Raw genomic sequence first — 12,436 nt, 5'->3', positions numbered from 1 at the left:
GTGAGACCCACGCAGGTATGGGGGAATGTTCAAACTCCAAACGGACAGTGACCCAGGGCCGCGATCGAATCCGGGTCCTCAGCGCCGTGAGGCAGCAGTGCTAACCGCTGCAACACCATGCCACCCCTCACACTCTCATTCCTGATGTTGCATCTTGTTACAGATGTAAAGTAAAATAAATTGGTTGAGTTGTTCTGAGCTGTAGCCAGATATTTACAAGCAGATACATTGATCTCTAAATAGCTTCAGTGATGTGCAAGCAGCTGCAATTAACTGTTCCTGCTTTCTTAGAACACTGTTCTGCCAGGGACGTATTTGGGCAGTAGCCTCAAAGGGTCAGGCGATGTTGAACATAGCTGTACCTTAATGATTAAGTACCATAACTACTCCAGCTCAAATTACAAAAATATGCATTGCTTTCTTTAGTCTTAAAAACATATATATAGTGCTTTGTTTTATGAGATTAGCTGGCCTTCATTTTTCTCCTCTGCATCCAAAACTTTCTAATCTCTTTATGGGATTGGGAAGGAACAAAACCACAGGATGGGAGAGAGAGCCATATAGAATAGAAAAGTTGCAGTACAGAAGGAGGCCATTTGGCCCATCTTGTCCATGCCAGCCCGAGGACACCCTGCTGCCCTTCCTAATCCCATCTTCCTGCACCCGGTCCATAGCCCTGTAGCTTAGAGCACATAAGGTGCAGATCCAGGTACTTTTTAAAAGAGTTTCGGGTCTCTGCCTCCACCACCAACTCAGGCAGCGAATTCCAGACTCCACTACCCTCTGCATCAAAGTGTTTTTCCTCATGTTCCCCCTACACGTTCTGCCACTTATCTTGAATCTATGTCCCCTGATTCTAGAATTCTCCAAGGGAAGCAATTTTATTCTGTCCACCCTATCTTTTCCCCTCATGATTTTGTAAACCTCAATTAAGTCACTCCTCAGCCGCCTTTGTTCCAAGCAAAATAACCCCAACCTATCCAATCTCTCCTTATAGCTACGCTTTGCTAGCCCTGACAACATTCTTGTAAATCTCTTCTGCATTCTCTCCAGAACAATAACATTCTTCCTGTAATGTGATGACCAGAACTGCACACACTATTCCAGTTGTGGGCTCACCAGTCAGTGTTTTATACAATTCCAACATTATATCTGTACTTTTCTATACTATACCTCTGCCAATGAAGGAGATCATTCCATATGCTTTCTTAACCACCTTGTCTACTTGAACTGCTGCCTTTAGGGACCTGTGTACTTTTGTGCAAAGATCTCTCACTTCATGGAGTGAAGATGGACTAAAGATCTCTCCATGTCATCCTGTAGCTGTCTTTCTAAAATGTTATGTTCTAAAACTATCGCTAGTTAAAATGAGCATTTTTGCAATCTTTATATTTTCGTATCTGTGAAATGACATTGAAAATGTTCACATTAATATTATGACCTGTCACTCTTACTTACTACAATGTTACATGTACTTAGCTTCTGGCTGTAACAAGTTTGGATGTATAGGTGGGATGGGAATTGAACCCACGCTGCTGGCCTTGTTCTGTATTACAAACCAGCTGTTTAGCCCACTGTGCTAAACCAGCCCCTTCGCAATACCCGATATGCTTAAAAATATGAATCCTGAGCCTTGCATATGGAGATCATTTCTGTAAATTGGAGCTCTTTCCTTTTTAATATAGATCCTCTATGAAGTTCCCAGAGAAAGGGAACTTATTTATACGTAATTTATTAGGTCGATAATCTTTCTTCGTTTTCTGTTGACAGTATAATAAATGGGTTTGCATTGCCTCTGAAGGCTGAGCACAAACAATTTCTGGTTAAGGTTCTGATTCCTTTGCACACTGTGAGGACATTATCGCTTTTTCATGCACAGGTAAGAATGTTGCTCGATCCATTTATATTCTGATTTTTTGGAACTCAATTTTTCAGCATCCAGATCCAGTCAGAAAATTGTTCTTATCCACAGGAGAAAATCCACATGGATACCATGCATTTGGGAACTTTGCACCATATATGGCAGTCATGATCATTCTCATCCACTATGTTAAGCCTGAATTTTGTGATCCAATTTTAATTATTTTGTTTTGTCAAAGACTACGATCAAGCTTTTATCGCAAAGCTAGGGATGTAGGGCATGGAATATAGCCTATATCAATTCTTTTGACAATCTTTTGCAATGTTTTCATTCTCTTTTGCAAAATTTTGACAGCATTCTCTGACACTAAAGCTAATCTTTAGCAGCTTTTCTTGTTCAATTTGACTACAACTTACCCGCTGGTCATTTGCAACAAATCTGGGTCTGTTGTGGATTTTTCCCAGTCATCAACTTAAATAGCACTTTTCTTTATTTTCCATGGTCTCATGACTGGTCAAAAGTGTGATGCCTGGAACTTATTTGTAAGGTTATTCTGGGAAGTCTGAGCCTGATACTTTCCGAAATAAATAAAATGTAATTGAGAATATTCACAGGAATGCTCCACATTGGATGCTGAGATAGGAAAAGGCGCCATGACTCCTTTTGAGTTCCACGCAACCTCTTCTGTCAATGAAGGGACTAATTCCAGTGTTACAATTCTGGAATCATTCTGCAATGATCCTTTAAGTTTTGGGCTAACTTAAGTTATTCTTGGTATTTTTCACCAATGCAGTCTTTCAAGTTGTTTGATGTAGTCATCCTGTGACTCTAATTTGAGGTCAAGACCCATCAATATTCCCACTGCATCCTGCCTGTATCTTATAAAAAACAAATGAGGGCATTAGGTGAGGATATTTCTATAATGGCCTTCATCTGCACTCAGTTTGTGGTACTGTCTCAGAACGTTGGCCCACAGAACTGTTCTGAGCATTTTCAGGTTGGCACATGGCAAATATGCTTGAACAATGTATTCAAGACTCTGCAAACAACAGTTTTTCTATAAAGGGTGAGAAAGAAGGAAGGGACTAATTAGAGCTTACTGAGATACCACTTAATCTGCTGACTCAGCACATACCTTGGTAAGTCCATGGTTTAAATTGCAAGTTGGGGGTCTAATTACAAGAACAACTTTTTCCCAGTTAAGTTTTGCTAATTCTAATCTTGATGAACTTCATGTAATGGTGGAGCAAACATGCTTTGTTTAGCATCCTCAAGTTTAAAATTTTCACCTTTTTCTGGACTAAACCCCCACACACACAAACACACACGTGCACACGCCCACACCAACATGCACACTCGCACATGCGCACCCCAAAGAAACATTTCCTTTGAAGGAATGATATATTGGATGAATTTTACATCTGAGATGACACCAATATGCTTTTTTTTTTGTACTGCTTAAAAAATAAGGAGCACCAAAGCTAAGATAGACAAATTGAAGAGTATTTCTTTAGTTTATTACTAGCATTAAATGTCTGCAATTTTCTTTTTGCTTCCATTTGGTCTGTAATTGTCCTTTAAACCAGTGATACAGTAATTTGTGAAATGCTTCAGAATGTTTGCCTATATTGAAGACACTAGTTTAAAGTGCTTCAAAATATTAATCTTTAGTAGTGTCACAAGTTGGCTTACATTGACACTGCAATGAAGTACTGTGAAAATCCCCTAGTCGCCACACTCTGGCGCCTATTCGGGTACACCGAGAATTCAATGTCCAATTCACCCAACACGCACATCTTTCGGGACTTTGCGAGAGAAACCCACGCAGACGGGGTGAAACCACCTTGGATAATCTAGAAGTTCCCCATGACCCTTGTTTTCATTAAAGGAAAATGAAGTGTCAGAAAATGTCACAAGATCTGTTATTATCTCAAGATTTATCAGACAGATTAACACTTCATGTGTGGATACTTGATCATAATTACGAGTTGTGGTAAAAGTGTAGACTCAAAAATTAGCTAGTATGTTTTGGTCGTGTCTAAAACTGAGGAAGTTCTGGGGCAGCACTTTAGCACCATGTTACAGTTGGACCTGGAACCCACTCCCCTGGGGGCCATATTCAGATTTGCCAGAGCTCCAGACAGGGGCGAGGGCAGATGCCTTGGCCTTCCCCTTGGTGGTGGCAAGGTGGCAGATCCTACTGGGGTGGAGGTCAGTTGCTCCACCCTGTGCCTCAGTATGGCTGGCAGACTTAATACCACACTATTCAATGACCGTTCAATGACAATACCTTGCAGAAGAATATCAGAATCCACTTTCATTTCTCTTCTTTCTCATCTCCTGACTTTTGTAAACTCCAGCATGGGCAGGTATTTAAGGCCAAGTCTGATTGATTCATGACAGATTGCCATTCCCTTAATGGATTTTCTATATTGCACGAAAGTAGTTCAGCCATTTAGCTCGGATGTGATAGAATCAGTGAATATTCTTTTTTTTCTTTTTAAAAAAAGCTGTTCTATTTACTAATTTTTAACAGTCATTTTACTTCTCTTTCACAGTTGGCATATTGCATTGTACAGTTTCTAGAAAAAGATCCAGCGTTAACTGAATCGGTACGTTTCACTAATGCTTCTCAATTAATGCTTTGCTTTTTTTTCTAATAAAAGAAGTGTGTTGATCTTAAAATGTTTGTCCTGTATGCTTCTTCAGGTCATCAGGGGTTTACTAAAGTTCTGGCCAAAAACCTGCAGTCAAAAAGAGGTAAGCAAACAGTTTAAACTCACGCTTGCCTAAAAAGTGAACAGAAGGTTATAGGGTGATCTAATTTTTAATTATGCAAACCTTTGATTACAAAAATGAAATTTGATTGTTCACTGTTAAGCCACTCAAGTTGCCTCCACAGCACGCTTAGCACTTAAATGCACTGATTCAGAATATCTTAAAAATTGTGTTCTTCATATATTTCTATTATTGTTCAAAGCATAAACTCTCATTTCAAAACAGCCTATTGGAAAGTTTAAAATGTACTTTTTTTTTTCATTCTTGTAGATCAGGATACGGAATAAGGGATCTAATAACCGATACACTTAAATATTTGTTAGGATCCCATTACCATGTATTTACAATCTGAAAATTAAGTGATCTAAAAAGTAATGGAGCTACTACATTCTTGTGTCTTCCATGAAGACCTGTTTTGAGCATATCGCATGCAACGTATATCGTTTCCTATATAGGTTGAATGCTGCCACTTCAATACTGATTTTGAATTTTTCGCAATTCGCAGATCTGTTGTACGGATGTGCAAATTTTAAAATAATTCTGCTTCTGTAAGAATACAGAAGCAATCAGATAAAAGCACAATCATAGAATGGTTAAAGAACAGAAGGCTGCCATTCATCCTGCCATGTCTGGCCCTCTGAAGGGGCAAACCACCTGTTCCCATACCTCTGCCTTTTCCCCATAGTCCTGCACATTTTTCTTTTTCGGATAATCCAATTCCCTTATGGAAGCCTCGATTAAAACTGCCTCCCAGAATCTCATGTAGTGTGTTCTAGATCATAACCGCTCACTCTATGAAAAAGCGTTTCCCCATGATGCCATTGCTGCTTTTGTCAATTACTTTAAATCTGTATCATCTAGTTCTCAATCCTTCCACGAAAGGGAACAGTCTCTTTCTATCTATTCTGTCCAGACCCCTCATGATTTTGAATGCCTCTATCAAATCTGCTCTCAACCTCCTCTTCTCTAAAGAGAACAGTCCTAACTTCTCTTATCTATCTATGTAACTGAAGTTCTTCATCCCTAGAACAATTCTCTTGAATCTTCACTGCACTCTCTGTGATGCCTCCACATCTGTCCTAAAGGATGGTGACCAGATCTAGATGCAGTACTTTAGTTGAGGCCAAACCAGTGTTTTCTACAGGTTTAACGTGCATTCGTATTCTATGCAACAATTATAAACCTAGGATGCCATCTGCTTTATTAACCATGCTCTCAACCTATCTTCCATCTACAATGATTTCTGTGTGTAAATGCGTAGGTCCCTCTACTGCTTTAGAATTGTACCATTTCTATTATGTTCTCTGTGTTCTTCCTACCAAAATTAACCCCTTCACACTTCTCTGCAATAAATTTCATCTGCCATTTTTCTGGCCTTCCACAAACCTATCTGTCCTTTTGAAGATCTACGCTTACCTTGAAGTTTACAATACTTACAAGTTTCGTGTCGCTGGCAAATTTTGGCACTGTGCCCAGTAGTCCAAGGTCCAGATCATTAATATGTCTTGAGAAGGGATCCTAACACAGACCACTGGGGAACTCCACCAGGAACCCTTCCTCCGCTCTGCAAACCAACCATAATAACTAACCTCTGTTAAATGTACTACTGCTGTTTCCTGTCCTGCGAAATTCAAGTTCATACTGCTACTGTCATTTTTATTCTATGAGCTCCAACTTTGCTCAGCATCTTATAAAATGCCTAATGGAAGTGCACGTAGAGCTCATCAATCCTCTCTGCTGTCTCATCAGAAACTCGAACAAGTTAGTTACACACTAGTTGCCCGTAAATCTATACTGGTCTCCCTGCATTTGTCCAAGTGACTATTAGTTTTGTTCTGAATTATCATTTCTAAAAGTTTCCCCTTCGCTGATGTTCAACTGACTGTCCTGTAATTGCTGGTCTTTTACCACCTTTTTGTTGAACATTTTTAATTCTTCAGACTTTTGGAACTACTTCCGAGTCTGAGGAAAATCGGAAAATTATGGCTAGTGCTCCGCAATTTCCACTCTCGCTTCCCGCTGTCTGTGAATGCATCTCAATTCATAGAATTTACAGTACAGAAGGAGGCCATTCGGCCCATCGAATCTGTACCGGTTCTTGGAAAGAGCATCCTACCCAAGCCCACACCTCCCCCCCTATCCCCATAACCTAGTAACCCCACCCAACACTAAGGTCAATTTATCATGGCCAATCCGCCTACCCTGCACATCTTTGGACTGTGGGAGGAAACCGGAGCACCCGGAGGAAACCCACGCGCACACAGGGAGAACATGCAGACTCCGCACAGACAATGACCCAAGCCGGGAATCGAACCTGGGACCCTGGAGCTGTAAAGCAATTGTGCTAACCACTATGCTACCGTGCTGCCCTGCCATTCTACTGTGCTCATCTGGTCCTGGTGTGCCGTTGCCTAGACAGCTTACCCAGTACCACCTCCATAAACATTTTAAGCTCATCAGGTAGTCCCCTAGCGTTTGCCAATTACCCCACCAGGGCAGCACGGTAGCATTGTGGATAGCACAATTGCTTCACAGCTCCAAGGTCCCAGGTTCAATTCAGGCTTGGGTCACTCTGTGCGGAGTCTGCCCATCCTCCCCGTGTGTGTGGGTTTCCTCCGGGTGCTCCGGTTTCCTCCCACAGTCCAAAGATGTGCAGGTTAGGTGGATTGGCCATGCTAAATTGCCCTTCGTGTCCAAAATTGCCCTTAGTGTTGAGTTGGGTTATGGGGATAGAGTGGAGGTGTGGATCTTGGGTAGGGTGCTCTTTCCAAGAGCCGGTGCAGACTCGATGGGCCGAATGGCCTCCTTCTGCGCTGTAAATTCTATGAAAACACCCAGCACCCCCACACAACTTCTTTCTGATACCATTATTAGGATTGCAACTTTGGCTTCCGTTCTTTCTTGGTAGTTTAAATGTTTTACTTTCCTGTGTATATGTAGCAACTATTATTGAAGCATTGTCAGAAGTTTAACTGAATATAGTCACCAATAATCTGGTTCTATTTTCCATTATTTAAAAATGTAGCATGATTATTAATTGAAAGTATTGTTTTGGGCAGACTGCAGCATTTTAGCAATTCATGCAGGTGAATGAGCAGTGACCACATTAGTTCTGCTGTTGGATATTAACATGGATATGAACTAATCTGCAGGTTGCATGCAAGTAAATCAGCAAGTGGGAGAATAGCTAACAGTGAAGTCCAGACTTCAATTGATTAAATTAATGTACACAGTCTCTCATTTCTAATGAAAGCCTGACAGATTTTGGTATGCTGTGACCAATTTTCATGTTTTGATGTATAAAATGTTCATTTTTGTTTCCAAATTTATAATTTTTAAAGTTTTGAAACATTTTGTTTCTTTTTCCATAAACTTATATAAGCTTTGCTTCATAGAAACTTACATTTAAAAAAAATATTCATACCATTTCATAGGCTTGTGCCTCAAAATTATTTTTCTAAGATGCACACATATCCTGGTGTCACAATTTCATTCTGTTCCCACTTCCCCATTGCACAGTGAGATCTTCTATGTTCTGTGTGTCAGGTATGATTGACGGCCAGTCATCTCTGACACTGAACCAATCATATTCCAGGTTTCCAAGTCAGAATATGGGGACAGGCATGCCTGCTTATTCGGGTCACAGCAGCACCCAAGACTTTGACAAAATAATGATCCTGGTGAAGTAGTAAGATTGCTTATTACTTTTCTTTTCTGCATCACGAGGAGTAGAATTTTCTAAATTAACCATATCTAGGACTATTCATCTGTAAACAAATCAAATCCTTAATGTGCTTGACTAGTTTTGTGTTCCAGATTGTAGGTTTTTGAGAGACTGTATTTAAACTCTGGGAAACTGTATTTTTAAACTTGTGTACAAGAAGCGATGGTCAGATAAAATACATATGCTCGAGTTTTATTTGGATTTGGAAAAACCTATTGACCTATATTATAATTGGCAATGTAAAACAAAAATGGTTGTGGAACTTTCAACTCTGACAATGGCAGATGTGGATTTGGTCACCTACAATAAACCCAAACACAGTTCTCTTTTCCTTCCACTTACATAGGGTTGGGTTTATAATGGGTAGTCAATTCACTGCCACCCATTTCGCACTTCTGCCAAACTTAAAAATTCCACCTGTTATTTTGAGAGGCAGGCCTTTTAACTTTAGTAGAAGCAAAATTTAGAGATCCTTTGTGCCACGATGTATTATGACTGAGGGGCTAGGTCCTTAATTTTTTTCAAGTTTTCCAATGAGTTGCACGTTTATATTTTTCTACCACATGTTTCAAAATAATGCAATCATTTCAAATGTTATATTTAAAAGAATTCATGTTATCAAACTCAGCATTAGAGAATTACTTCAAGAAATGCTCTTAAGTGCTTCCACCTTGTATAATGCTAATTTTTAGATTTCCTCAAAAATTGTAGAAGGTGTTAAAATGGAATGACTCTTTTTCTTTTGTATTGTATTTTTGTTAATACCCAGCTCTCTCTTTCATTGCCCAAGCTCATTGAAATTAAGTTATGGGTGGCCAACATGATAAAATGAGGACTGACGAAAGAAGCATTGAGATAATGTCTTATGATTGTTATGCAGATTAGCAAATAAAAACACATTCCCTTTTGCTAGTCTGTTAGAATTGCTTCTCTGAAAACTGAAACATTATGCACAGAACATCAGCACTTAAGTTATTGATGTTTTAGAAGCAATACGGTATTTTGGAATAATTCAAAGCGTTGAATAAAATGAAGGCTATGTGATGTTCTGTCATTCCCCAATGTCTCAGCCATTATGAGCATTTGAACTCTGCAGATCCTGAGTTTGTTTCCTGGCCTGTGCTGAGGGCATGGTCAGTGTGGCAATACGAGTGCTAGTATAATTGACCTTTTTACTCCTGGGGTAGAGGGGGAAGTATCAACTAGTCAGTAGCAAGTGAATGTTGGGTGTGGGGATGTTTAGGCTCTACTTAGTCAAACAATCTGCCAACAGCACACATGCATTGAAGATTGCCTGAATGAGGTAACAGTGGTGGCAGTTAGTTTGTGGCATATGTAGAACGGTACCTTCTCATGTTGGGTACTTTCGGGAAGGGTTGGACAGGGAAGGAAATTAATATAATAAAGAAAAATGATTGAATTCAAATGTACAGAATTTACAAAAATATTGACGTTTTGAATTACAAGCATATAAAGTTAAATGACTTATATTCCAGCAATTATAAAGCATGAAAATATGTTGTATTGTGAAAATATGATTGAAATTAATGACATTTATTTTAAACCAGGTCATGTTCCTTGGGGAGTTAGAGGAAATCTTGGATGTTATTGAGCCTACACAGTTTGTAAAAATTCAGGACCCGCTCTTCAAACAAATTTCCAGATGTGTTTCCAGTCCCCATTTCCAGGTTAGAAGTTTTTTTAAATTTAAAAAAAATAATCTTTATTGTCACAAGTCGGCTTACATTAACGCTGCAATGACGTTACTGTGAAAAGCTCCTGGTGTGTGCATTAATCTCAACATCACATTCACGCCTTCACGCTGCAATGAGATCTTGGTTATCTGTAAAATAAATCCATGAGTAATGGAAATCAATAGTAGTCCAGATGCTGATATTTTGTTTGAGCTTGGTCCTTTTCCCTGGTGCAGGAGCACTGGGTTTGGTATCCTGACATATTATGGGACCAGACCAATCCTTAAACCTTTAATCACATCACCTCACTATGGTGATATCTGGAGTTTACTGCCTAGTTTAGGTCCAGAAATTAATTAAGCTTAAATTGGCTAGCCAATTTCCATCACCAATTATGTTGAGCTTGAAGTTGCTGTGCCAATTCACAATTGGGATGTTCATGAATTGTTGAATGAATTAAGAAACTCTTTGGGTTGGGGGAGGGGGGGGGGGAATGATCACAGAAGTCAGAGTATAAATCATGCACTACCTACTATCCATTGACTACAAAATGATAATTATCACTATTTAGACTTAGAGTATACAAGTAATTAATAGAAATAGTGAGGGACAGTGTTACCCAAATTATAACAATTAAGTTGCTTAAGAATGAACATGTGGTTGTAAAGGTAATTCAGTAGACTTACTGAATTCAGTATTGTTAGATCACTGATTTATTAAATTGTGGTTTGAATAGGCACCTGTGACTGACATAAATTGGTGATATTAATTTAGGATGAAACTCCCAAGATATATATCAAATTAACAACAATGGATGAATCAATATTTTCATATATATTTGTTCAGAGGATGTGAGCACGCATTTATTGTCCACCCCTAATTGCTCCTGAGAAGGCGGTGATGAGCTGCCTTCTTGAATGCTGCAGTCTGCGTGGACACCCATAGTTAGAAAAGGGGTTCCAAGATTTTGACCCAGCGACAGTGAAAGAATGGCACTAAGTCAGGCTGCCGTGCAACTTGGAAAACTTGCAGGAGGTGGTGTTCCCATATATTTGCTGCCCTCGTCCTTCGAGGTGGTAGAGGTCACAGGTTTGGAAGTTCCTGTTGAAAAGGCTTGGTTGAGTTGCTGCAGTGCACCTTGTAGAGAGAGTTGATGTTGAAGGTGGTGGATAGGGCGTTCTCCAAGTGGGTTGCTTTGACCTGGATGGTGTTGAACTTCTTGAGTGGTATTGGAGTTTCACTCATTCAGGCAAGTGGAGAGTATTCCATCACGCTCCTGACTTGTACCTTGTAGATGGTGGACTGATTTTGGAGAGTTATTCCTAGCCTCTGATCTGCTCTTGCAGTCACAGTATTTATATGGCTGGTCCAGTCAATGGTCGCCCAAGGATGTGGATAGTGGGGGATTCCACAGTACTAATGCCATTAAATGTCATGGGAGAAGGTTCAATTCTCTCTTATTGGAGGTGATTATTGCCCAGCACTTGAATGGCACAAATCAGCCCCAAGCCTGAATGTTGTCCAGGTATTGCTGAATATGGGTATGGACCACTTCAGTATTAGAAGAGTTGCGAATGGTGGTGAACATCTCCTCCACTTCTGACTTTATGATGGAGGAACAGTCATTAAAGCATCCGAATATGATTGGCCTGAGGACATTGCCTTGTAGAACCTCTACAGCGACATCCTGGACTCAAATGATTGACCTTCAATAACCACAACCATCCCCCTTTGTCCAGATTAAATGTATAGATCAGTTGTATTAAAATCTATGTTTGTGGTGTTCATATGACCTTATTTTTGATAAGTGGCACGGTTGAACTGGTCTTTCTCCTCCAATGGGATGATGGCATGAATGAGAAGATGACAAGAGGTGAACTCTTGGCACGTGTTACCCAGTACCAATACTTAGGCATGCCACTATTTCCACTCCTTTTAACATTGCAATCCTTTTTAACAAGGGGTCCAATACAGGTCCTGGAATGACATGTTTATGTCCTACTATTGGACTATCACTAACCTAAGTCTTCCATCATAGGCCTTTTAGCATAAATAAATAATGTTGGTTTGAATAAATCTCTTCCTGGTTTTAAATGGTTTTGATTTCCTGAATATTTCCAGCATTCCATTTAACTACTGATTCCATTTAATTGGGCACTTTAAAATTGAAATTCTGTTTTGTAAAATTCCTGTTCTGTAAACCCCATGTTAAAATATATTTATTTAAATGCAAGGTATTTAGCAAACAAAACCGGTGAGTTGAGGGCAGCATGATATCATTGCCAAAAGGAAAACAAAATTGCAGCTCAACATCCCTGGATATGGGGTTTTCAGACCAGATAGAGAGGGGGGATAAAAAAGGTGGGGTAGCATTATTGG

General features: G+C 39.7%; 1 protein-coding gene across 1 annotated transcript in view; it reads left to right on the top strand.

Annotated features, from left to right (window-relative positions):
• The window catches only part of LOC140403900 (serine/threonine-protein phosphatase 2A 56 kDa regulatory subunit epsilon isoform), a 50,131-nt gene that overhangs the window by 24,835 nt on the left and 12,860 nt on the right, over positions 1-12,436 (top strand). The window contains exons 6-9 of the mRNA XM_072492124.1: positions 1,771-1,879; positions 4,420-4,473; positions 4,571-4,621; positions 9,932-10,051. Coding sequence (XP_072348225.1) covers positions 1,771-1,879; positions 4,420-4,473; positions 4,571-4,621; positions 9,932-10,051 — 334 coding nt within the window. The remainder of the gene's footprint in view (positions 1-1,770; positions 1,880-4,419; positions 4,474-4,570; positions 4,622-9,931; positions 10,052-12,436) is intronic.

This window comes from Scyliorhinus torazame, chromosome 2 (genome assembly GCF_047496885.1).
Source record: "Scyliorhinus torazame isolate Kashiwa2021f chromosome 2, sScyTor2.1, whole genome shotgun sequence".
NCBI lineage: Eukaryota > Metazoa > Chordata > Chondrichthyes > Carcharhiniformes > Scyliorhinidae > Scyliorhinus > Scyliorhinus torazame.
The sequence above is the reverse complement of the archived record's forward strand: the minus strand, read 5'-3'. Positions and strand labels throughout refer to the sequence as shown.